General features: G+C 38.8%; 1 protein-coding gene across 1 annotated transcript; it reads right to left on the bottom strand.

Annotated features, from left to right (window-relative positions):
- LOC118527519 (uncharacterized) lies at positions 1-26,778 on the bottom strand. The gene is given in 6 exon segments (XM_036079377.2): positions 1-3,092; positions 3,165-3,823; positions 14,626-14,721; positions 14,980-15,106; positions 23,601-23,663; positions 26,686-26,778. Coding segments are annotated over 6 exon segments (2,739 nt in total). The 5' UTR covers positions 26,764-26,778; the 3' UTR covers positions 1-1,376.
- Between the last annotated feature and the right edge of the window lie 905 nt (positions 26,779-27,683).

The raw sequence follows: 27,683 nt of genomic DNA on the forward strand, positions 1-27,683 counted from the left end.
TTGTTATAGTCATATATCATGCTTTATTAAAATGCATCAACTAAAGCTAAATATGTCAATATGTATAAATATCAAAACCATGCACCTGAAGACAAAAGCAAGTTGCAAAACATGTGTTCCCACTGATATACAAGCAAAACAATGTTAGACACACACACAGAGAAATACATGTAAAATATTACTGTAAAAGTAATGAGATGTGAGATCAATATTAACGAAATTTAGAAAAGTGCTGAAGGTGGTAGAAGTTATAGGATATGGAACGGATTTGAGGATGGTATGCAGATACTTCAACTATTCTTGTACATTACTTCCAACCTGCAGCAGACACAGCAATGGTTATGATATTCCTCATAACTGGACACACCCCCTGGAAAGGTGGGCTATCACTGGGTCAATAGGCCTGAATTCAAGAAAGTTGAGCTATGATGAGCTTCCTGGAAATTTCAGTTGGGACACGAAGGTCATATGCCCTACAGTACTCTACTTTCATTAACACACTCAATGTTTCTTCTGGTTCCTGAACCTAAGAAGAGGAAGCAGATACGTCCTCCAGACTGTCCCTGGCTGGTGGCAGTGTACATTCTGGTATGAGTCTAGTCCATGGGGAGAACCCCTCGAGTAGACCCCAGGATGAACCAGACCATCAAGCATTCTTTGCAGAGGTAACAGCATAGTTTGGGGACAGACTAATCAAAAACCCATGATGGCTCATGCTAGGGAGGGCCATGCGGTGACATGTGTTTCTCCCAAAGTGAAATCAGAGTCTGAGAAGATTATTCAGTTTATTTGTTCTTTTCAAAAAGCTTCGCATTCCAGTTAATGTTTTTAAAAATGTCTATTTTCAGCTTTATTTCTATTAAAAAATTTGAGATTAGAGAAAAACATAACTTTAAGAATAATATATATCTAAAGGACAATTTCTGTCCATATTTCCTAAAGACATACTTCCTTCAATAAAATCTTCAGATATAATAAAGTCTGAATTTTGTTAAAGTCTGCACATTCAAAACATCTTTATGACTTCCTCCAGTATCAATTGTCTTGCTAAACAAAATGGCATTTCTTGATAAAGGCTCAACCACATTTGCTGCATTCTTCGGGTATCTTCCCTATTATTTCCCTGACATACATCGAGTACAACTTGTGTATGAAGGTCTCAAAAAAATACAAGATGTTGACACTTTTTCCCAAGTGTGGTCTGATTGTTATTTATGGCCAAATTCTGGAAAAACATTTTCACTCATCTGTTTGATTGACAGGATTATCTCCTATGTAAGTTCTTTGTTTAATAAGCTCTACTTCATAATAAAAATAATTCCCCATATTTCCTACATGCATTAATAGGGTTTCTTCTACAGTCACTTTTAGTTGTCTTACTTACAACAGATTTTTAAACATTCACCAAATTCAGAGTATTTTCCACTATGAGTATTCTCGTTTACTTTGGAAGATGACTTATGGTAAAAGATTTGCCATTCTTCACATTCATAGGAGTCATGTCTTTTGTGAATTTTCTGTGGTATTTTGAGGTATGAATCACAAGAGAAAGATTTCTCTCACTGCTATATTTACAAATTTTCTTCCCCTGTGTGTAACCTTGGATGTACTGTGATAACTGCTTTCTTGGAGGTTTTCTCACTCTCAATACATTCATAGGGCTTCTCTCTTATGTGTGTTCTCTGATGTACTTTGAGGCCTGAGTTACAACTGAAGGTTTTCCCACAACGATTACATTTATAGGGTTTCTCTCCTGTGTGTGTTCTCTGATGCTTAGTGAGATCTGACTTATGATAGAAAGACTTCCCACATTCGTTACACTTGTAAGGTTTCTCCCCTGTGTGTATTCTCTGATGTACGGTGAGAACGGATTTCTCAGAAAACGACTTCCCACACTCATTACATTCATAGGGCTTCTCACCTGTGTGAGTTCTCTGATGTGATCTGAGGACTGAGCTGCAAGTGAAGGTTTTCCCACACTGATTACAGTGATATGATTTTTCCCCTCTGTGTGTTCGTTTATGTATTGTATAATCTGACTTATGGCAAAAGGTCTTCCCACATTTTTTACACACATAGGGTTTCTCTCCTGTATGAGTTCGCTGGTGTACTGTAAGGTATGAATTCCTAGAGAAGAATTTCCCACATTCCTTACATTCATAAGGTTTCTCACCTGTGTGAGTTCTGTGGTGTTTAGTGAGGTCTGATTTATTGTAGAAGGTTTTTCCACATTCATTACACTTGAAAGGTTTTTCCCCTGTGTGGATCCTCTGATGTACTGTGAGGACTGATTTCTCAGAGAAAGATTTCCCACACTCACTACATTCATATGGTTTCTCCTTCGTGTGAGTTCTCTGATGTACTTTTAGACCTGAGTTGCGACTAAAGGTTTTCCCACACTGATTACATCCATAGGGTTTTCCCCCTATGTGAGTTTTCTCATGTTTAGTGACATCTGACTTGTGACAAAAGGTTTTTCCGCATATCTCACATTCATAGGGCTTCTCCCCTGTGTGAGTTCTCAGATGTACTGTAAGGTAGGAGTTTCTAGAGAAGAATTTTCCACATTGATTACACTCATAGGGTTTCTCACCTGTGTGTGTTTTCTGATGTATTGTGAGGACTGAGTTGCTTATGAAGGTTTTTCCACACTGATTACATTCATAGGGCTTCTCCCCTGTGTGAATTCTCTGGTGTACTGTGAGATAGGACTTATGGTAGAAGCTTTTTCTACATTCCTTACATTCATAGGGTTTCTCTCCTGTGTGAGTTCTCTGATGAATTATGAGGTGTGAACTTCTAGAGAAGCATTTCCCACACTCCTTACATTCGTATGGTTTTTCTCCTGTGTGGATTCGCTGATGTAAAGTGAGGAGAGATTTCCGAGAGAAGCATTTCCCACATTCCTTACATTCATAGAGTTTCTCTCTTGTATGTATTTTCTGATGTTTGGTGAGTTTTGACTTTTTGCAGAATGCTTTTCCACATTTATTACATTCACAGACTTTGTCTCCTATGTATGTTCTCTGAGTTACATTAAGAACTGACTTCTCCCAGAAAGGTTCTCCCAAGTTGTTATATTCAAATATTCTCTCTCCTGTGTCAGGAAAGTCTGATCTCCCATTGAAATTATCCACTCTTTCAATATACTCATGACCTTTCACCTCTAAATGAACTCTGTGTTCCAAGAGAGATGACTTCTCAAAAGTTTTAGCATATTCATGAAACTCATAAGGATTTTCTGTTCTTTGTGCCATCTTACGGACCATGAGGGCTGAATCATTACAGAAAGTTTTATCAGATTCATTATGTTCACAAGGACTCTGTCCTACGTGAGCTTGGTTATATGGGATGACAACTGCCTTCTCATGGAAAGCTTTCCCACATTCCTTATATTCCTTATCGCTTTGAATAAAGGATTGCTCTATATTTTTAATTCTCTGATATGGGATGAAATCTTCATTATGACTGAGGTATTTTCCATTTTGAATGAATTCACAAGGTTTCTCTCCCATTTGAGTTTGTTCATGGTTAATATGAAGGAGCAATTTCCCATATGTATTGAGATCAATAGGCTTCTTACTTAAATAGTTTTTCTTATTAATAATTAATTCTGAAATACATTTCAAATTCATACCACACGAGTCACACCTACAGGGTATTTTTATGGAAGGAACTGTGTCTGTGCTGAAATTAAAAATGCTTCCTAATACATTACCTCTGTGCATAGTCAGTGTTTTGTTGTTGATAAATGGAGGCTGGCAGAAATGTCTGTCCTGGGTTTCTTGATTCTTTTCTAGTTGGTTATCAACTTTGCAGACTTCTAGAAATGAGAAAAACAAACAAACCATAAGCCATGAATCGTATAATTATGATGAAATTACACTTAAAACAAATGCCCTTTTACATCACTGGCTTGGTTTTGTGAAATAAGAGTGATCCAAATAGTCATATTGCCCCATCCTTTTGGATTAAAAAAAATAAAACCTGACAGGATGGAAAAGGGGGATAGAAACTTAGAACACACATATCTACATTTGGCAATTTTCAAAGACATATTTCAAGACTTAATATATACATTAGAAATAAATAAAAAGCACGGTGAAGAAAACAGACTTGGAAAAAAAATGGCTCATCTAGGACGGGGAAATGCAGAAAACTAGAGAGGCTATGAAACTTAGTAGGTAAGAGTGCCCTAAAGAAATAGAGGAACAATTTGATATTTTGAAGGATCAGACTTTACATAATTTTCCTCATACTTACATTAGTGCACCTAAATTCTCTCTAAACTTTACATGTTTACAGTTTCATTCTCCTCCTTTTAAAATTACTTCTGTTTTGTTATATGTTAATTTAGTATACTATTAATATCAAATTAAATTTCTGAAAGCACTGATTTCTTTGTGCTTGTGAATAGAGTCCTGTAATATGGTTTCTAATTTTCCCTCTACTCATGTTACTTATAAAAAATACAAATGTCTACCAGGAAAAGTAAAATCAAAAAGATGAGAACAAGACTGAAAGATGACCAAACCCAACAGTTGTTTTAGTTGTGGTATAGTCAAACTTATTTTGTCAGATATGCTACCACCAGATGCTAATTTTTCCCCACTGTAAACTTGCTCTGACATAATATTAATAATTTTTTTCTTTTACACCCAGATTTCTACATTTCGTGGGTTGATTTATAACCATGGAAGACCTGACCTAAAACATTCAATGATATATTTATTTACCCTAAGAATTCTCAGCTATACTTCACGTTACCTGCTTGCTCAGTACATACAACGTAACAATGATGACCCTATTTAAAAGCCTATTCAGGGCGCCTGGGTGACTCAGTCATTAAGCGGCTGCCTTCAGCTCAGGTCATAAACCCAAGGTCCTGGGATCGAGTCCCGCATCAGACTCCCTGCTTGGTGGGAAGCCTGCTTCTCCCTCTCCCACTCCCCTTGCTTGTGTTCCTGCTCTCGCTATCTCTGTGTCAAGTAAATAAAATCTTTAAAAAAAAAAACCTATTCAAAGCCCATTGTCTCCAAGCACCATCAGGAGCAAACACACTGCAGTTATAATTTCGGGGGCGGGGGGGAATTTGTCCCCAACCACATACATATTAGATACTCAAGTGATCACTTCACTAGTTCATAATAAATGTCTTCTTTCTAGGAATGCCAGACTATTAACTTGCCAAAAATCATTCAAGTTCAACCAAGACTTTTCACTCAGCTGGTTTACATTCCCATTTTGGATTTGCTCAGAACTTCACTCTTTAGGAAAATGACACTGTCTCATAATAAGTCTTCACAAACATCTCTACCATTTTGAGTCCTACTTACATTGAAATTTAAAATTAATCACATTCTATACATCTCATTCTATCAGAATGTTGGATAATACCCCTTCTAAACATAAACATACCCTGTTAACTGCTGAAATTTGAAATACTCAGTAGTCTTTTTTTTCTTTTCCCAACTACAACCTATGGTGTCAGAAGTATTTATATCTGATTTCCTCTGAATACATCTGAGTGGACATGAAAGTAATGGTCCTTAACAAGTGGTGTGCTTTTTCAAAACAAAGTTCAAGTTTTCTACAAATCTGTAATTTTGAACAAGAATCTACAGGTTTGGGGCACCTGGGTGGCTGAGTCGTTAAGCGTCTGCCTTCAGCTCAGGTCATGATCCCAGGGTCCTGGGATCGAGCCCCACATTGGGCTTCCTGCTGGGCAGGGGGCCTGCTTCTCCCTCTCCCTCTACCCACTGCTACCCCTGCTTGTGCTGTCTGTCAAATAAATAAATAAAATCTTTAAAAAAAAAAAAAAAAAGAATCTACAGGTTTATAACCCAACATGTGCATTTAGAAATTAATTCCTTGTAGTATTTTCTGAATATAAAGGTTCTCGCACTCATCAAGAGGCACAGTTAATGAATTAAGTAATGATCCAATATCCATTATATGTTATATGACAAAATAAGATATGCTCTCTTTGAAGAAATTATAATCCAGTAATAGCTTCTCCATTCAACATCCATACACTATCAGGAATCAGATTCCATACTAGATAATGTAAATCAAAGCAAGGAAGGAACATTTTACAAAAGCTGTGGAAAGCTGAGCTTAAATTTAAAAATGTGCTTAAAAACAATGACAATGCTATTAACAATAGGAAAAGTTAACAGGAAAAGTAACCATTACCATGAGCCAAGCACTGTTCCATGTACTTTTCATGTATTAATTCACAAGAATCCCCAAGTATGTTAGGAATGAAATGTGGACTTATATGGCAGGAAAGCATTATCTGTGGGTAATCCTAGGAATAAGGATTAAATGGGAGTTTAGCACCAGTTCTGTGCCACAGAGATGAGATGTAGTCATATTTAAGGGTCACTGGAACACCTGGGTGGCTGAGTTGGTTAAGTGTTTGACTCTTGGGATTCAGCTCAGGTTGTGATCTCAGGGTTGTGAGACTGAGCCCTGCTAGGGCTCCATGCTCAGCACAGAGTCTGCTTGAGATTCTCTCTCTCCCTCTTCTGCTGCACCACCCCACTCATGTGTGTTTGCTCTTAATAAATAAATTTTTAAAAAAAGGTAAAAAAATATTAAGGGTCATTAAATGAGAAAAACATAAATTTGCTATATTACGTATTGGGGAAAATACAACTCAAGATATTAACATGATAAATAAGATGCTTTGTGGGCAAAGTGTAATTGCATTTAGGAATTAGAACAAAGAGTAAAACAGAATGCCCAAGTGCTTTGGGTGGTATCAGTGCAAAGTGAGAATATAAAAAGAATTTTTTAAAGTTTACAAAAATATAACAATAGTGACCTAACACTAGTAAGAAAGGAAGACAGAAAAATAAAATGATACTAAGTTACAAGAGAAGACTCATAGAAGGTAACAAATGAAGCAGGGAAAATTTATGATTTGTGAATGCTAATTGTGATATTACTTCTTGCCACATTGAAGGGATCAGGATATCCTGTATATTCTGTATATGGGCAGGTATATAACACTGAATGTCAAGTGGGTAAAAGATGCTAAAAATATAATATGTAGTTAGCAGAATAAATGAAAACCTATTATCTTAGCTATAGCAAGGTATTATAATATTTTGAAGATCCAATTTGACAATTTGTACTTTAACAGGTAAATGTAGTCTGTTTCCATTTATGATTACTGAAAAAAATTCAAGTCGTCTCTCACATTTCACTTGGTACTTTATATTTGTCACAATTTTACTATTGATTCTATTGTACTTTTCTTCCTTCTTTTTGAAATAATTTCGTATCTTTTCCATTTTTTCTTCTTTACAACTTTAGAAGTTATACACACCTGTTTCTCAGCTTTAAGTGGCTATCCATCACATCATACCATGAATATTTAACCTAAAATCTGGAGTAATCAGTATCTTAAACCTCTTTTCCTGAAGAACGGAAGCATCAAACTCAATTTGATCACCTCTCACCTCATTTACATGCAGTTATTGCTTTGTGTACATGTTTTTTTAGCTATACACATTAATATCATGTCACTTCATATACCTATTGTTCAGATTTACCTCTATGTTTTGTCATCTCTTACCACTTACCACTCCTTCTCTAATCTCAAGCATTCTTTTGGGTTTCATTTTCTCTTTTCCTGTAGTATTTCCATTAGAATTTTACAATGAAATTACATAATTAAAGGTACAGCTTCTATAATTTATTTCATTACCAACCCAAATTTTATGATCTGCTCTGACACGAACTCTCCTGTTGACAAAACCCTGGTTAGTGTCCTCTGAGCCCTATTCTCAACTAGGCCTTGACTAGGTCTTCCAGGTCTATCGGGGCTGAGCTCAGTGTTAGCAAGAATCTTTTAAGTCGGTCTAGTGACAATCCCCTCACCCTTGATATCTGATCAAGTTCCTTATACCCTGCCCCTGATGTATTAGTGCCTGGTCTGCATTCAGCAAGAATCCCCCTACAGGGGCGCCTGGGTGGCTCAGTTGGTTGGGCGACTGCCTCCGGCTCAGGTCATGATCCTGGAGTCCCGGGATCGAATCCCACATCGGGCTCCCTGCTCGGCAGGGAGTCTGCTTCCCCTCTGACCCTCCCCCCTCTCATGCTCTCTTTCTCTCTCTCTCTCATTCTCTCTCTCTCAAATAAATAAAATCTTAAAAAAAAAAAAAAAAAAGAATCCCCCTACAGTTGATATTTCTCTTAGTAATCTTCTATCCAGTGATTCCCCCGACTCTGTAAGTCCCCAGCTGTCTTAGCAGTATTTGGAGTTGAGTTCAGCTTTACCGAAACTTCTCACCTCCTATTCCAACAGCTACTGAATAAAATCTTTATCTATCACTGTTAGCTGGTGGCTGGCTTTATTTCTCATTGAACAGCATGAGCTCAGTCGACTGCTGGAAGAGAAATATGAGTAAAGAGATAAACCCTCTGTGACACAGGCTTGGATGGGCAGCCCAAAGCTGAAAATGGAGCACAGACACTGAGGAAATTCTCCTGACATGACAGACCCAAGAACTAGGGAACAGTATCAAATACAGCCACACATAAGTAACTGGAGTCCCAAGAAAAAATAAAGGATGAAATACATCAAACCACACATTTAGGAAACTGAGAAAACAACAAGAAAAATACCCAGGAAACCCCCCAAAAATAAATCAAAGGTAAACCTGGAAACATCAGAATTGAACAGCTGAAAACCAAAGATGAAAAGAAAATCTTGAAGGCAGTAAGAGAAAACAGAATATAAATACAGAAGAACAAAGATTTAAAAATCAGAGGAAGAAGTAAGTATGTAACCCAGAAGACAGTGAAGTGAATCAAGTATGGACAGAAAAGAGCGTCAATCCAGATTTCTGTAACTAGAGAAAACATCCTGCACAAATGAAGACCTGTAGGCAGAAAGAGCTGCTGCCTTGTGGGGTTTGAAGTAAAATACCACATAGAAAGGGAGGGAGGAACATTAAGTGTATTGTTATAACATTGCACAGCCTCATATAAAATAGTATGACATCGTTTGAAATCAGACTGATAAACTGAAGATATCGTATTCCATAGGGCAACCACTTAAGTGGTTACAGTATTCCCATTAAAAAATAAGAGGTTTCCACATTAGTTAAAAAAGATGCAACCATATGTTATCTATAGGAAATCCACTCTAAATATAAATAGATTAAAAGTAAAAAGATGGCAAAAGATGTAGCATGTAGACATTACAAAAAAGCTGAAGGGACTATTTATGCTTTTTCTTTTTTTGCCTCCAGGACTTCTGACTATAAACTGTAGGTTCCCATGACTAGCCATCCGACCTCAGATTTGATAATTCACTAGAACAGCTCAGAAAACCCAGAAAAACAATTTACTTATATATTACTAGTTTATTATAAAGGATTCAACTCTGGAACAGCCTAATAGAAGATATATATAGGCGAAGTTTGGGGATGTGTGTGGCGTGTGGAACTCCCATGCCCTCTCTCGGGCACACCACTCAAAGCTCCCCTAACTCTATTGTTTAGAGGCTCTTATGGAGGTTTCACTACCTAGACTTGATTGATTAAATCACTGGCCACTCCTGGTGGCCACCCCCAGGACTTAAGTGATCTAGCAGCCCCAGCCACCAGTTACCTCAGTATACAAAAGACACTCCTTTCACACCAGAGAATCCAAGGGTTTTAGGAACTGTGTGCCAGGAATCACAAGCAAAGATTAAAAAAAAAAAAATTTTTTTTTTTTGCTATATTATTGTCTCTCTCACTACTAAAAACTGCAATGGACCCCCATTTTTTTTTAAACGAAATTCAAATTTTGCAGCGCCTAGAACTTCAAGATCAAGCTTATGCTGATGTCTCCAACTTTATTTCATGCCGTCGCTCACTGTGCTTGCCATGCTAGAAACACACTAGCCATCTTGCTATTGATTGAATGAGTCTAGTGTGTTCCTGCCCAGGGCATTCCTGCCTCTCTCAGGAATGCTCTTCTCACAGGTCTTTGCTGTCAAGATTTTTCATATAATTTAGGTTCTTTTCAAATATAATCTTGAAGAGGCTCCCTTGGCCACTTGGCTGAAACAGTCCACTTATCCCCCATCACATCATCTCATTTTCTTTTCTTTAAAACCCTTCATAGCATTCAGCATGACCTGAAATTATAAGATTAATTTATTTGCATCCTTTCTTCCTCTGTGGTCCTTACCTCTACATCTCCCTCCTCAATCTAAGCTCCACAAAAGCAGAGTGCTTGACTTTCTTATTCATTGACGTACCCAAGGTTTTAGGAGGGCATCAGTTAAATGTTGGTTAAAAGTATAAACATCCCGAATGCCTATTTTTAGCAAGGCACTGTGTATTTATATCTTGCCTCATCTGATGCTCACAAATATTGTGACAAAGGTCTTATTATCTAAATTTACAATGAAGAAACAGGCTCATAGAGGTTAAGTGACTTGTCTAAGCCAATAAATGGTTTAGCTAGGATTTGTGGACTAGCTGTACTAATATCAAAGTAGGCTTCAGAACAAAAAAGTTCTACTAGAAATAGAGACATCATCATAAAGGAGTCAATTCGTCAAGAGAACATAAAGATCCTAATATTTATACACTTAATAGTTCTTTAAATTGATAAAGCAAAAACCAATAGAACCGAAAGGAGAAATAACCACAAAATTATAGCTGCAGACTTCAACACTACCTCTCATTGTTTCACTGACAAAGCTTTTGGGGATATTTTCCCATTAGCCCTGTGATTTTCAGTACACTATTTTATATGGAGCAGTGATTTTTTTCTTTTTTAGGAATACACACATCATGTTATAACAGAATTCACTCTATTTGTATTCCTTCTTTCTTCTCCATTTGTTTTTGGCTTCCTTTTATCTATATAGATATATAGCCTTTCTGTGTTGCCCAGATTTGCAACTGGTATACTCTCTTCTGTCACGTGGCTCCCACATTTGCTTTAAAATTAGTTCTTTGGGGGCGCCAGGGTGGCACAGTCGGTTGACTATCTGACTTTTGGTTTCGGCTCTGGTCGTGATCCCAGGGTTGTAAGATCAAGCCCTTCGTCGGGCTCCACGCTCAGTGCGGGGTCTGCTTGTTTCTCTCTCCCTCTCCCCACCATGCTCACTCTCTCTTTCTCAGATAAATCTTTAAAAAAAATTAAAAAACAAAATTAGTTCTTCAGTTAAATTCAGAGCCCACTACCAGCCTTTTTACCATCCTTTTTTATGTCATTCCTTGGTTACCTGATATTCATTCTCTAGAGGCTTCTAGGAACAAAGATCCTAGAGTTCTTGTCTATTCAGAAAAGATCTGCTATCTTTGTTAAAGAATATCTTCTTAACTGGGCATAATATTCTCAATGTGACACCTTGAGGATTTTGTAGAAACTGCTCTTCTGACTCTTAGCTACAGATTTTACTTATGGAGAAGTCTGAGGCTATTTGGACTTTCTCTTTTATTGGCCGGTTGTCAAAATGACTGTTTTTTGAAATCTAGTGCCTTTATTAGAATATATCCTAATGTTGACAAGGACTGGCTCTTTTATATAGATTCAATCATATATCTCTTCCCTCACAAAAAGTGTTCTTGAAATATTTTAAATATTCTATTTCTTTTCCTTTCTATTTTGGGGAATGAATTCTCTGTATGGTATGTTTGTGAACTCTCTTTTTAATGTAATCTTCAAAATTTATTTCATTTTCTTCTTACTTACCTTTCTGAACAGAAATTTGACAGTACCTATTCTTTCTTGGGATTTCCGCAATTTGCTTTCTTTACTGTGATTATATTTTCTGTTCTCTTTTCTGAATTTGACACCCACCATGTGTTTGCTACTATTCCCTTATTAATATCTTTCTTAAATTCTTGTATCACAGAGATAATTAATTCAATTAGTTCACCCTTTGGAAATTCATGATTTAATATTTGGTCACATAATTTATCTACTTTATGACTACTTTGATCAGATAACAATTCTATCACCAACTAGCTTTCTTCCCGATCTTTTCTACCCCTTTTTCTTTCAATAGTTTTATATGCATTTTGTGCTGGTTCCTTTTCCATTACTCGGGCTCAAAGGATGTGAGCTTTTTAAGGAACAGCACACTGCAAAAGGTTTACTTGGGAGAGGGAATAGAGTCATGTCTTAGGCTAGTGAGATAATTCATTATGAACAAGTGTTTTGCACATTTACTTGTCTCAGTTTATAGATCAACCAGGATGTGCCTTCCTTCCTCGCCAGAGTAGCCTCGACAATGGCTTGCTCTCTTGGTAATGACTGAGTCAGGTCACTGGGGCTGGTGTTGCTGCAGCTCCAAATTGAGGAAAACCGAGTGTTGAGCTGACTTCACAGAAACTACAAGCCCAAGAGGCTGAACTGGGCCCATGGAGGCCCCGACTTCCCCAGCATCTGCCTAGACAAACTGATGCAATCCAGGAAAGAAAGGTAGTTAAAACTCTACAGAATAGTTTCATCTCATGAGAGAGAGGAATAAGACAAAAGATACTATCCTTTCCCTTCCACCTTTCTGACATGCTGCTCTGGCACACAGTGGTTCACATTAAGACTCAGAAAAGATCCTGCTACTCTGAGCAATCAGATGTGCTAATGACAGAGCTATAGTTAACGAGGTAATCACCCCCTGGAGCCATCCCCTCCTTCTAATCAGCCTTAACTCCCCACCCCCGCTTCCCTCATTTTTGTAGAAGGTCTGCACATCCTGACCAATTGTTATCAAGTACGTTTTTGCTTCAAATTCTCTGTCCTAGGAGTACCCACTAAGATAGCATATAAGATTATTTCTGCACATTTAGGGGTCTGTTAAGTGGTTTTCCCTCATGTACAGTCTCTCTTGCACCGTCACAGAAATAGAGAAAATAGTTCAGAAACTGAAAAATACGGTTTGTGCTTCTACGCTTTACTACGTCTGCTTTGCAGAACGAAACTGTCACGAAGGGAGCTCAGCCATCTAGTTCACGGCACTGTTGTTCATCAAAGTTTTAGGTTTCACGCCTCAGAGGATGTACTCTGCTCATGAAAAGTGCACTGCCGGTCCCTGTGAGCATCAGAAATGCTTTTGTTTTCTACCCACCTGCTAATATATACACTCCTTGATCCTTTCATCCACTTTGCTGCGTTTACATTTGTGTTGATTTGGGATTTCAGATATCCACTAGTGTCATATAATGAAGCTTGTCTTGCTCACTTTCCTTAATGCTTCTGGATGATTTGTGGGCAGAGAAAGAAAATGCTGACTTTATATATTCTTCTTCAAGAAGTTCATTTTGTCTTTGCAAACTGTCTTAACTTGGCTACAGGACACCACATTCTCTGTTTCCACCTTATCCCCAAACTGCTTCTTCTCTCTTTGCTGAGTCTTTTCATTTTCATGACTTCTGAACATTAGTATCCCAGGGGATAGCCTTCAGACCTCTCAAATCTGTTCACTCTTAACTTTAAGGAGAGGTGGTTACCTGATCCCTTAGCTTCAAATACTAAATTTAAAAACGTTAAATACTAACATAAGTTGATAATTTCCAAATAAATATCTCCAACCTGGGGTCTTCCCTAAATTACCTCTGCTCATACAGCCAAATACTTATTCCCATGTAAACCTGTGTATTTTATAATCACCTGAAATTTGGTATGTGCAATCTAAATTCCTAATGACCCCTCTAAAACTGTTTCTTTCCAGTATCCCACATCTCAGGAACTGGTACCCATTCATCTGACTGCTCTGGATGAAATCCCTGGAGTTGTTCTTGACTGCTTTCTTTCTCTCACATTCCTTAACCAACTCACAGCAGATCTTAGAGGTCCCATCTTCAAAACAGATACAGAAGCCAATCACTTTTAATCTTCTTCACCACTTCCAACCAAGGGTAAGCAATCATCACCTTTTCATAGACTGAAATACCGTCCTGATGGTCTCACTTTCATTCCTCTGCCCCAATAGTACTTTCTTTGCCCAGCAGCCAGAGAGAAAATTTAAAAGATAAATAAGCATATGTCACTTATATTAGGTAAAATCATACAAATGGCTTCTCACTTCACTCAGAGTAAAATCAAAGTCTTTATCACACCCCAAATGGCCCTACATAATCTGAGCTCCATTACCTCTACAATGCCAACTCTTACCACGCTCTGCTCACTCCTCTCCCCCAATCCACACTGATACTTGTGTGTCCTCAAAAACACAAAGTACATTCCTGCCTTGGTGGACTGACATTTAGTGTCACCTCTGCCATCAAGACTGCCCATGATGTTCACCCTCATTTCATTCAAGTTGATATCATCAAAATGCCTTCCTGAAGTTCCTTTTCTCAAGTATTACATTTCATTATTTTCAATCTATAACTTCCTTGCTATTTTATTGACATGTTATGTGTACAGTATGTGTATGTATGTGCTGTTGTTTATTTCTTATCTTTCCCTATCAGAATCTAAGCTCCATGAGGTCAGGAACAAATTTAGTTTGCTGATGTGTTTCAGCACCTAAAACCTGAGTGAGGCACAGGAGGTACTCAGTATTTAATGTGAAAATGAACATATAAACAAACACGTGAGAATAAAAACAATTTATACCATGTCACCTGGTATCCATCTGCTTAATACGTACTAACTCACCTGGGTAGCTCTGGCTTGGGGACTCTTCCTCTACTATCCATGGCTGCTCTCCTTGCTCCAACTTCAAGATCACTTCTGGTTTAGGGATGCAACACCCTGAAATTGGGAAATGACATGGGAAATGGGCTAGGCTCATAGGCTTCAGGGCCCTTGAAGAAGACAGAAAATGAGTCTTCAGGGGCCAATTACAATGTTTCGTTGAAGAAGAAAACATTCTTTATGGTGTTCCAATAATCCTTCTGCTTAATACTTGAATCTCAAGCCTAAATATCATTAAACTCTACAAAGCTTCTACAGGTGTCAAACCAAGAAAGGAAGTGCATACTAGGAGTCTACATGGAAAACAATCCCTACCCACTGAGACAAGGTGGCTGTAGTTCTCCAGCATCACATCCCTGTACAGGATCCTCTGAGCAGGGTCCAGGTGCTGCCACTCCTCCTGGGTAAAGCCCACAGTCACATCCTCAAATGATAAGGATCCCTGAAACAGCACATTTGTGTTCAAATGTAAGTAATCACAATTGGAAGACATGGAAAAGCTGTCGGAGAATTGTGATGGAGTTTACTATCCACAAGTAGAAAATATGTTCTGGCACACCTACTTTTGCACTTGGTTGGAGGAGAAAGCATGAGACATTCCTCACCACTGTGATAAGTTACTGATGTCCCACCATGTGCCTACATGCCATAAAGAACTCTCCTACCTTGAGAATCTGAAAACCAATAAAACCATGTCACTGTTCTCAAGGAGCATATAATCTGACAGACAGAAACATTAAGCATCCAACTACCATGTAGCATATCATCCTACTACAGTAAAAACATGTGCAAAGTAGAGTGAGGTTACAGAGGGGAGAAAAGTTCTATTCTTGCTATTAGGGTGGGTTTCACTGATAACAGAGTATCATTCATGAACCTGGGGCAACAGCATAACCACGTACACATCTAAAATATGTAGTTAAGGGGCGCCTGGGTGGCTCAGTCGTTAAGCGTCTGCCTTCGGCTCAGGTCATGATCCCAGGGTCCTGGGATCGAGCCCCGCATTGGGCTCCCTGCTCGGTGGGAAGCCTGCTTCTCTCTCTCCCACTCCACCTGCTTGTGTTCCCTCTCTCACTGTGTCTCTCTCTCTGTTAAATAAATAAAATCTTTTAAAAAAATAAAAAAATAAATAAAATAAAATATGTAGTTAAGGGGTGCCCAGGTGGCTCAGGCGGTTAAGTGTCTGCCTTTGGCTCAGGTCATGATCTCAGGGTCCTGGGATCGAGCCCCGCATCAGGGTGCCTGCTCAGCGGGGAGTCTGCTTCTCCCTCTCCCACTCCCTCTGTCTGTGTGTGCTCTCTCTCTGTGTCAAATAAATACATAAAATCTTTTTAAAAAAAAATGTAGTTAAAGGAGTAAGTGAACACAGAAGAAAGTACTGTTGGGACTATGTTCACATAAAGAGCTATAGTAGTCTTCAGGGAATATGTTATTGAGTAATTCTGGACATAACTCCTGTAGAATAGGGTGTCCAAAATGGTTGGTTACTGTTCCATCTAGGAAACCTTTTTTCATAAATAGTAAACTTATAATGTCAATCTATATATTAAATTGCTTTGTTATTATTTTTCCTAAGTCACTTTTATTTTTTTCAACTGAATAAATTTGGCATGTAACATTGTGTAACTCTGATATGCTTATAAAATGATTGCCAATGTAGCTATATTTATCACATTACATAATTATAGTACAATATTACTATCTATATCCATTTCACTGTACGTTAGATTTCTTCATTCTTCTTTTTATGGATTAAAATAAACCTAGGGAGACACCTGAATATTTTCTTCCCATAACTGAACAGACTGTCTTGTACAGTTCGTAGGTTTTATACCACCCACTTATGAGATGACCACTGTGGAAAATATTGCAAGCAGACACAGAGACATATCATTCCCAGGTTATCAAAACAAAAATCAATACTCATGCCATATAGTAAAAATTGGTTAATAGGAAAAAGAATAGACTACTATCCAGAAATGTATAAAGTATTATTGAGAAAAAAACAAAGAATACCTAAATAAATACAGGAATACACTATATTCATGGTTTGGACAATTCAGTATTACAAAAAATCTCATTTCTCCACAAATTGGCCTATAAATTCAAGACAATCAGAATTAAAATCTTAGCAGGTATTTTTGTGGAAAATGGTAAGTTGATTCTCAAACTTACATAGAAACTTAAATGGCCAAGAATAACCAAAGCCATCTTGGAGAACAGAATGAATAAACTCACACTAATTATGGTAGGCAAAATCTCAGATTAACTCCAATGGATCCAACACCTTAATATAAACTCCTTTTAAGTGGAAGAGACTTATGTCCCTGTGATTATGTTACATTTTATGGCAAAATAGATTTTGCAAGTATAATTAAGATCCCTTAATCAGCTGACTTCGGTCTACAAGGGAGACTGACTTGGGTGGGCCTGACCTAACCATGTGAGTCTTTTAAAGAATGTAGAATATCAGAGACTCTTCTACTGACCTCAAAGAAGAAGCAAGCTACTGTGAGTTCTACAGCTGTGCAGAAATAATTTCTGCCACATATGTACAGATGGGAACCCAACCAAGCCTTAGATAAGGAGTCCCAGGCAACACCTTGACTGCAGCTTTAATGCCTAAGAGAACCTAGCTAACCTATTCCTAGACACCTGATCCACAAAAACTGTGAGATAATAAATTTGTGTGGTTCTTACCTGTAAAATTTGAGGTAACTTATTATGAAGTAAAAAACTGATGTACTAGTGTATATAAAGATTTATTCTGAAGTTAGAGTAATTTGCCAGAGTGCTATCAGTAAAAGAATAAACTGAAAGATCAATGGAACTAAATTTGTAGTCTAGAAACTGGACATGCATGGACACCTGGTTTATAAAAAAAAAAAAAAAAGTGTTACAGTAGGGCAGTTAGAAAAGGACATTAAAACAAAAAACAATTTTGATCTCAATCTCACATAATATGCGAAAATCAAGTCCAGATGGATTATAGGTTAAAATGTGATCAGTAAAACTTCCAGAAGGTAACACAAAAAACTATCTTCACAATCTGTAGACAAGCAAAAAAATTTTAAGCAAGACACCAAAAGCACTAACCATAAAGGAAAAGAATGAAACAAATTGCATGACATTAAAATTAAGAACTTCTACTTATCAAAAGGAAACCATTAATTAAAAAAAAGCAAATCAGGGGCGCCTGGGTGGCTCAGTTGGTTAAGTGACTGCCTTCGGCTCAGGTCATGATCCCAGGGTCCTGGGATCAAGCCCCGCATCGGGCTCCCTGCTCCTTGGGGAGCCTGCTTCTCCCTCTCCCTCGGTCTGCTACTCCCTCTGCTTGTGCTCTCTCTCTCTCTGTCAAGTAAGTAAATAAAATCTTAAAAATAAAATAAAATAAATAAAGTAAATCAGCAGGAAATTTTAGCAACATATTGAAATGATAAAGAGATTATATCCAGAATATATAAAATACTTCTAAAATCAATATGAGCAACACAATCTAATGGAAAAATGGGAAAAGGACCTAACAATGACTTCACAAGAGAAAAGACCCATGGCCAATAAACATGGTAAAAGGTGCTCAACCTAAACAGTCAACCACTGGATGAAAGGTCACTGGGAATAAGAACATTCACATTGTCTCCAAGTTTCACCCGACAGATTATTAGTTTACAAAAAGGGAAAAGAAAATCTACTCTTCAAGTGGAGATATCTGGTGGTATTATCAATAATGGTACAGTCAGACCATATAAAAAGCATACAATAGGGGTGCCTGGGTGGCTCAGTCGGTTAAGCGTCTGCCTTCTGCTCGGGTCATGATCCCAGGGTCCTGGGTTTCGAGCCCCACATCAGGCGCTCTGCTCAGCAGGGAATCTGCTCCTACCTCTCCCTCTCACCCCGATCGTACTCTCTCTCAAATAAATAAATAAATAAATAAGCATCCAATAAATGAGCCTAATAAAAATATATATTCTGAATCTAATCATGAGGAAAAACAGATCAGTCAACACAGACGTGGGGGCATTCTACAATCATGCTTCTCAACGTGGCTGCACACTGCCAGGTGTTACCCCCAGAGTTTCTGACCTAACTGGTATGGAGTGTAGTCTCAGTACAGGAATATTCAAAGAGTTTCAGATGATTCTAAAGCACAGTTAAGTACAAGGAAACTATTTAACAAGACATGTGACCAGTACTTAAAAAAGAAAAATCCATAATATGAAAGAATACAAGGGCATGATCTTTGATTGGATCCTAAACCCAACATAGTTTAAAGGACACTTTGGGTACAAATAGGGGTATATCACAAATAAAGAAAATATGTGAGGAAAATGCTTGTATTTTTTAACTTTGTAAAATATAAAAGTTGAAGTAAAAATATTAAGGCATGAAGTTGTAACAAAAAATGAACAAAACCTACATAAAGAAAACTATGAAAGCATTCCTTTTAAAAACTACATTTAAAGAAACTGAAAGCTAGCCCATTTTCTCACATAGGAAATGTTAGCATCAAGATTTTGATTCATGAATTAATAGAGCAATTTAATGCAGTCTCAAAAAAAACACCATCAAGCTTCTAACCTGGAATAAGGCAAGTTGATTATATATTTGAACTGGAAGAAAAGCAAGGTAAGCCAAGAAAAACCTGAAAAAAAGAGCAACGAGGACAGCTAATCTACCAGACAGTACCAGACATAAACATAAAGCTCCTATAAATAAAATAAATTGGTACAGACACATAAATAGAAAGACCTATCAATGGAAATAGACTAAAATGCATCTGAAACTTAGTAAATGACAGTATCATAAAGTAGGAAAAAGAATCTTTCACTAAGAGAGTGGTAGGATAATTTAATAGGTTAAGAAAGATAAAACAGGATCCATTCTCATCTATACATCAGGACAACTGCAAATGGATCAGTTAAGCTTAAATGTAAAAAAAAAAAAAAGGGGGGGGGGCTATGTAAGTACTAGAAGAAAACATGGGTGAGTTCCGCCATAACTTAAGAAAGAATAAAACTTTCCTAACCATATCTAAAAATCTAGATGCAGAGCCCACATAGCTCAGTCAGTAGAGCATCAGACTTTTAAAAATCCAGATGCAATAAAGTACTGATAAGATCTGACGACATAAAATTATAAAACAACCAAACAAATCCTCTGCAGAATTAAATAAAATAAAACCCAAAGAAAAGTGACAAGAAAAATGACAACCCAGAAGTAAGTATTTGCAACTTACATGACAAAGAAAGGGTTAGTACCCCTATATAAAGAGTTCCTAAAAAGGAAAAAACCAATAATCCTCTAAATATGGGCAAGAACTGTGAAACAAAAACTCACAGGAAGAGAAATGCAAATGGCATTAAACTTATAAAATCAAGCTTACCCTTTAAAAAGAAAAATGTAAATAAAAATTATACTGGGGGCACCTGGGTGGCTCAGTCGTTAAGCGTCTGCCTTCGGCTCAGGTCATGATCCCGGGGTCCTGGGATCGAGCCCCGCATCGGGCTCCCTGCTCCGCGGGGAAGCCTGCTTCTCCCTCTCCCACTCCCCCTGCTTGTGTTCCCTCTCTCGCTATATCTCTCTCTGTCAAATAAATAAAATCTTTAAAAAAAAAAAAAAATTATACTGAACCTTTGCAGCAAACTAATGCAAAGAGTAACCACCAACGTAATAAAATCTGGTTTACGACTTCCAAACCAGCAGAGGGTAAAATGTGGAATAAAAGAGAATAAACAATTAAAAAAAAAATTATACTGAACCATTTCACTCCTATTGGACTGGAAGAAATCCAAAAGTTTAACAGCACACATACTTAATTTGTTATAGGCATAAAAGCATCCTCATATCCCGTGCAGAATGCAAAGTGATTAACTAACATGAAGTGAAATATGGCAATAGTTAGCTAAATTACATGATTTTACCATTTAACCCAGAAATCCCACTTCTGGGAACCAACTACAAGGACACACTGGCCAAAGAAAGAGGAGGTGTAGGAACAAGGCTATAACACTATTTATATTTGCAAAAAAAACTAAAAACAACCCAAGTATTGATTACTAAGGAACTAGTTTAGTTGAATGTGTTATGGTATACTCACACCATGGAGTGCTAAGCAACTGGAAAAAAAAGTGAGGAATATCTCCATGTAGCACTACAGAGTGGCTCAGTCGTTAAGCGTCTGCCTTCGGCTCAGGTCATGATCCCAGGGTCCTGGGATCGAGCCCCACATCGGGCTCCCTGCTCAGCAGGGAGCCTGCTTCTCCCTCTCCCACTCCCCCTGCTTGTGTTCCCTCTCTCGCTGTGTCTCTCTCTGTCAAATAAATAAATAAAATCTTTAAAATAAAAAAAAATAGCCAAAACAATCTTGACAAATTTGTCAAGAAGAATTTGTTCAGGAGAACAAACTGGAGAACTCACATGTCCTGACTTCAAACTTGCTACAAAGCTACAGTATCAAAACGGGAGGAACTGGCATGATAATACACATACAGAGCAAATGAACAGAGTTGAGAGTCCAGAAATAAACCCATACATCTATGGTCAAATGATGTTCAACAAGGGTGCCAAGATGATTCAATGGGAGAAAAAAATGGTCTCTTCAACAAATGGTATTGGAACTGGATATCCACATGCAAATGAATGAAAATGGACCCCTTCCTCATATCATATACAAAAATTAACTCAAAATAGATCAAAGACCTAAATGTAAGAGCTAGAAACTCTAACACTCTTAGGAAAAAACAGGAGTGAATCTTCACAATCTTAGACTGACAGTGGATTCTTAGATATGACATCAAAAGCAAACACAACAAAGGAAAAGATAAACAGACTTTACCAAATTAAAACCTTTTGTGAATCAAAGGATATACTTTCAAGAGAATTAAAAGAGACAACTCACAGAATGGGAAGAAATATTTGAAAATCATATATCTGATAAAAATCTAGTACCCAAAATACTCTTACAATAAATCCAATTTAAAAATGGGCCAAGGATTTGAATGGACATGTCTGCAAAGCAGATATACAAATATCCAACAAGCACATGAAAAGGTACTCATTAGTCATTAGGGAAAAGCAAATCAAAACCACAATGAGATACTACTTCACACCCACTAGGATGGCTATAATAAAAAGATAACAAGCATTGTCAATAATGAGGAGAAACGAACTCTCATACATTGTTGGTGGAAATATAAAATTGTGCAGGCACTGTGAAAAACAGTTTGGCTGTTCCTCAGTAAGTTAAAACTACAACTAAGGTATGATCCAGCATTTTCACTTCTCAGTAAATACCCGGAAGAACCAAAGACATGTATTCCAGCAAAACTTGCACGTGAATGTTCAGAGCAGCACTATTCACAATAGTGGTAAAGCAGAAACAAGCCAAATGTCCATTAAGCAGTAAGTGGAAAAACAATGTGGTCCATCTATACTGCGGAATATTCTTCAGCAATAAAAAAGGAATGAAGTCTTGGTAAAAAGGTACAAACATTCAACTGTAAAATGAAGGTCTGAGAATCTAATGTATAACATGGTGACTATAGTTGATATCACTGTATTGTACAAATAAAATTTGCTGAGAGAACTTAAATGTCCTCACCAAAAACAAAACAAAACAAAACAAAGAAATAAAGAAATATGTGAGGTGATGGATGTGTTAGATTAGATGGGAGGAGTCCTCTCACAATGTATACAAATACCAAAATCATCACGATGTTCACTACATATCTTACAGTTTTGTCAAATATACCTTAATAAAGCTGGAAAAGAAAAAGAACAAAGTCTGTAACATGTTCCAATATGGATGAAGTTTAAAAACATTATACTAAGTGAAGGAAGACACACACAAAAAAATACATACTGTATGATTATATGCATATAAAAGATCCAGAAGAGGCAAGCCCATACTGACAGAAAGTAGATTAGTGGTTGTCAGGGTCTGGGAATTTTGGAGTTATTTTAAGGACATGCAGTCAATTTATTCTATAGAAGTTTTAGGTTTTATCAAGGGAAAACAAAAACAAACCAAGACCATGGGAAAGCTGTCTACATGGGCTTCAGTAATACAGTCTCCTAAAAAGCCTCATTAACTGGGTTCTGCTTGGTACTCTGTCTTTTGCTTCCACTGAAGGATAATTATAGGCATTTAGTTCATGGTTTGTCACCAGAAGGTTGTTCATCATTTATATAAACAGAAACAAAAGTTTTTTATTCAGCTCTTGATGCCAGAGAGTCTTTAGGTTCCAAAAGAAATTGGGATGCTTCATGTATGTGTTTTTTTTTCCCCAGGGGCATGAGGGGAGTCATGGCTAAAAGGTCAGAAATAGGGGCGCCTGGGTGGCTCAGTTGTTAGGTGTCTGCCTTTGGCTCAGGTCATGATCCCAGGGTCCTGGGATCGAACCCTGCATCGGGCTCCCTGCTCCGCGGGAAGCCTGCTTCTCCCTCTCCCACTCCCCCTGCTTGTGTTCCCTCTCTCGCTGTGTCTTTCTCTGTCAAATAAAATCTTTAAAAAAAAATAAAAATAAAATAAAAGGTCAGAAATATTTGCAAGTTAAGTCTGATAACCATCTAACTTCATATGATCCGTGTGTGTGTGTGTGTGTGTGTGTGTGTGTGTGTGTCTATCTCCTTGCCAAATTTGCCCTACTGATTGGCTAATCCAATGCTACCAGTCTATAGACCTCAGTATCACCTGCAACCTTGTTCAAAATGAAAATTCTCAAAAAAAAAAAAAAAAAAAAAATCTCAGGCCCCATTCTATGGTTTAAAACACTTCCCAGTTTTGATCTGATGCACACTAAAGTTTGAGAACCACTGTGTCATGCTGTTCCCCTCAGGTTCATTTTATCTATTTCTACTTTTCTATTTCAAATATGAATCATTATCCTCATAAGATCCATTGTAAAACAAAGCAGAAAATGACTTCAACAACTCACACAGGACTTCTTCATATTTTGCTGGTCTCTCTTGGAAAAATGTAGAAATCTCTGAAGGCAGAGCTGGGATAGAAAAAGAGGAATGAAGTCATTAGAGGTACAGACTGTCTTGCAGTTCCTGGACTTGCCTTCTTAAAAAGCTGCAAACATCACCTGGGTGAAATGCCTCTCGGTGGGAGAATATCCTTTTCACCTTGCAGAAGGGGCAGGAAACGACACATGATAAAGCACCCAAATGACCACGTATGACTGTGATTTGGCCATGCAGAGCTTGGGTGTGCAATTTTTCACTGGGTGTATGGAACTGTTGTCTAGGACATTTTTAAACAATGTCTGTACCCCTCTGTTCTGTTTCGAAGTAATTTTAAAAATGAGAAAATTGGTTAAGCAAATTACAATACGTTAAAGGAAGGAACACTAAACCTTCAGCAGAGGTTGTACAACAAAAGTTGTTACATGTATATTTCCTTGTTTACTTCTCAAGTTAGAGAACACAACCAAAGCTACAAAAAAAAGGATGGAGGCACTTTCAGGTAAGGGTACTTTTTAACTGTTTTTTTAAATTTTATTTTAAAGATTATTTATTTATTTATTTGACAGAGAAAGAGAGAGAGAGAGAGACAGTGAGAGGAAACACACGCAGGGGGAGTGGGAGAGGGAGAAGCAGGCTTCCCGCCGAGCCGGGAGCCCGATGCAGGGCTTGATCCCAGGACCCTGGGATCATGACCTGAGCCGAAGGCAGATGCTTAATGACAGAGCCACCCAGGCGCCCCTTTTTAATTGTTTTTTTAAAGCACATGCAGATTCTCAGATGGCTGTCTTTTAAGGAATGTGTTTTACCAGTGATGATGTGGTCAGCATGGACTGGGGTGGGGAGACTCAACACCTCCTCTGGGTTCTACCCCAACACAAAGCCAGAGAAATTCACTTACACTCTCAGCACCAATTTCTCAACTTTCAAGAAGAAAAATAAACAACTCTTCTTGTATTGCTGTCCTATAAAGAACTCATCAGCACATCTTTAAATGCCAGATTCAAAGAGCTCAGAATCTGGGAAGAGTGAAAAATAAAGAGTGGGAGTTGAACTGGGATTGTTGAGACAAAACCGCCTCACATCTACTTTTAAGGCCCTTTCCCACAATCCCTGGAATGCCTCCAGTGAAGTTCTATTTTCCATGTCACCTACCCGTCCTTCACTCCTTCCCACCCGGCTGCCCTGGTCCCGGCTTCCCTCCATTAGGCAGCCTGGGAGCTTCTGAATGTGGCAACATTTTCAAATCTCATTCGTTCTGAACAGGCTGTGAAAACCTAGGATCTGCTCCTCTCTGGGAAATACACTGCCTCTGCTCAAAATTCACTCAAGAGGTGTCTGGGGGGTTCGGTCGGTTAAGCGACCAACTCAATCTCAACTCAGGTCTTGATCTCAGGGTCATGAGCTCAAGCCCCGCACTGAGCCTACTTTAAAAAAAAAGAAAGAAAAAAAAACCTCAAATAGTGGGATGGTTCTCTCCACCTAACATTATGTATTTAGACTCCTCCTTACTTCGCTTTTCTAATGTAGATGAAAAATGCACCTGAGGGGCAAATTCATTTTTACTGGAATTGTCACCCAGGCCCACAGTTCAATATTCCATAGATTCTCAGGTCAGACCTTCCATAAACTCAAATCAAGGCTGCTGAGAACTGTTACAAACCTAACTCAGATACAATTATACTGTCTCTGTCAAAGGCTCTGAAGACATCTAGAAATCCCAGAAAAAAAAATACTACATGGTTAAGATTCAATCGTTCAAATAGTTTCTTCACATGCCGAATTATTTCCGCTAAGTACTGTGCCCAAGACAGCAAGCTGCAAAGAACATGACATTTGGAGAAACAACTAAAATTGTCTTGTTGGGGCGCCTGGGTGGTTCAGATGGTTAAGCATCTGCCTTCGCGAAGCTCAGGTCATGATCATAGGGGCCTGGAATCCAAAGCCGCATCAGGCTCCCTGCTTGGTGCAGAGCCTGCTTCTCCCTCTCCCTCTGCCATTCCCTCCGCTTGTGTTCCCTGGCTCTATCTCTGTGTCCAATAAATAATTAAAATCGTAAAAAATAAAAATTAAAAAAATAAATAAAATTGTCTTCTGGTGGTGCGCCTAGCTGGCTCAGTCGGTTAAGGGCTGCCTTCAGTTCAGATCATGATCTTGGGGTCCTGGGATCGAGTCCTTGGGTTGGGCTCCCTTCTCAACGGGGAGTCTGATTCTCCCTCTCCCTCCGCCCCTCACCCCGTTCATGTGCCCTCCCTCTCTCTCAAATAAATAAATAAAATCTTTAAAAAATAAAATTGAAAAATAAGATAAAAAAATAAAATTGCCTTCTAGTTTATCTGCTAGTGTTGTGACGTTGGGTATACAACATTCCTCTCCATCTCAGTTTTCTAATTCGTTACAGCAGAGAGAGCTATACCGACCTAAGTGAGAGGTTGTGAGCATAAAGTAACCAGTGAGAAGAAATAGTCTATTAACAACAGCGGCTAATATTTACTGCTAGGCACTGAGCTACAGAATTTAATCCTCTAAACAACCCCATGAGGCAGGTGTTATTAATATCTTCAGTTTTACAGACGTAAAGCCTCACGTAGGTTATCGTTCCCAGATGATACTTTTATACTCTGTTCAGCCCTACATAAATCAAAGCACCCGCTCAACTCCCGCCGCTCTAGGGCCGAGCGCACCCATCGCGCATGCGCAACGCGCGCTCCTCCCGCGGCCGCATAAACCACGCCGCGGGATCCACGCGAAGTCCGCATCCTCCCCCGGGTGCCGAGTCCCTGCCTCCCTGCCTCCCAAGCCGATCCCTCCCCCTAAAAGAGATTCTCCGGTCCTGTGGTCCCTCCACCCGGCCGACGCCTCCTCGTACCCAGTCTCTCGGGTAGAACAGCCGAGGGTCCCGCCAGGGTCCGCGAGCCTCTTCCCTACTGCCAGGCATCGCCGCCCCCGCCCGCTTCCTGGAGCCACGCAGGGACCCTCTCGGATCTCCCCAACCCTCTGGTCTCGTCCCTCCTCCCACTCGGGCCGCACCAACTCCCAAAGCGGCATGCAGACCTCCAGAATCCTGAACATTCCGGACCGTCTCCCACAGTATGCCGGAACATCTAGAAGAGCCTGCGAGGTACTGCGCATGCGCAGGAGGAGCCGCAGAAGACCAGCTCCCATGACCACGTGCGGCGGGCTCACAAACTTCCGGACTTCAGATCCCATAAGCCTGCTCGCCCAGGACTTTGGGGAATTTCGGAAACGTTGTTCCTTTACCAATTCAGAGATGGTAGCATGGGGTTGTCGCTTCTGTAGGCAGCCCTGAATTTTTTCAGTACCTCGAAGAAATAGTCTCACAACCAGTGTGCCTTTTTGAACGCCAAGCGACCAAAGGAGGCAAAAATGTAAATCAATGTGCGTTATGAATGTAAGTAGAAAGAGTACCTTACATACTAGAAAGCTAAACGAATTAGATACTAGGAAATGCTAGCAATAAAATAAAAATACAGTTTCAAAGTAAACAATAGATAAAATAATAACATTTCAGCAGCGAAGAAGGTAAGCAACTAGGACCTTCAAATGTCAAATAAAAATAAATCCAGACTTCGGTAAGGAGAAACTTTTTTCAAAAAGACTTGCAATCGGAACAATGCTCTGACTTCAGGATCTGAAAGCATCTCAAAATCAAATAGAAAAAGGCTTCTCTGGGGCGCCTGGCTGGCTCAGTTGGGGAAGTTTGTGACTCCATCTCAGGGTTGTAAGTTCCAGCCCGATGTTGGGTGTAGAGATTACTTAAATAAGTAAATAAACTTTAGAAAAAGACTTTTCTTTTAGAGGGAGGAGTAAGATGGGTCAGCAGGAACTTTTGAGAGGAAACTGGGCAAGTGAGTGGGGGAGGTGAGCAAAATGCATGATGGGGTAGTCTGACGTGAAATGTTCCCACTGTGGTCAGCGGAGCTGTTCACGGTGCTTGCTCAGACCTGGGGACAAAACAAAATTCAGGACCTTGTGAATGGAAACAAAGCCTGACCAAATAGTCAAGGTAAGTCAGTGTGAACCTGACCTAT

Source organism: Halichoerus grypus, chromosome 7 (genome assembly GCF_964656455.1).
Source record: "Halichoerus grypus chromosome 7, mHalGry1.hap1.1, whole genome shotgun sequence".
NCBI classification, from domain to species: domain Eukaryota; kingdom Metazoa; phylum Chordata; class Mammalia; order Carnivora; family Phocidae; genus Halichoerus; species Halichoerus grypus.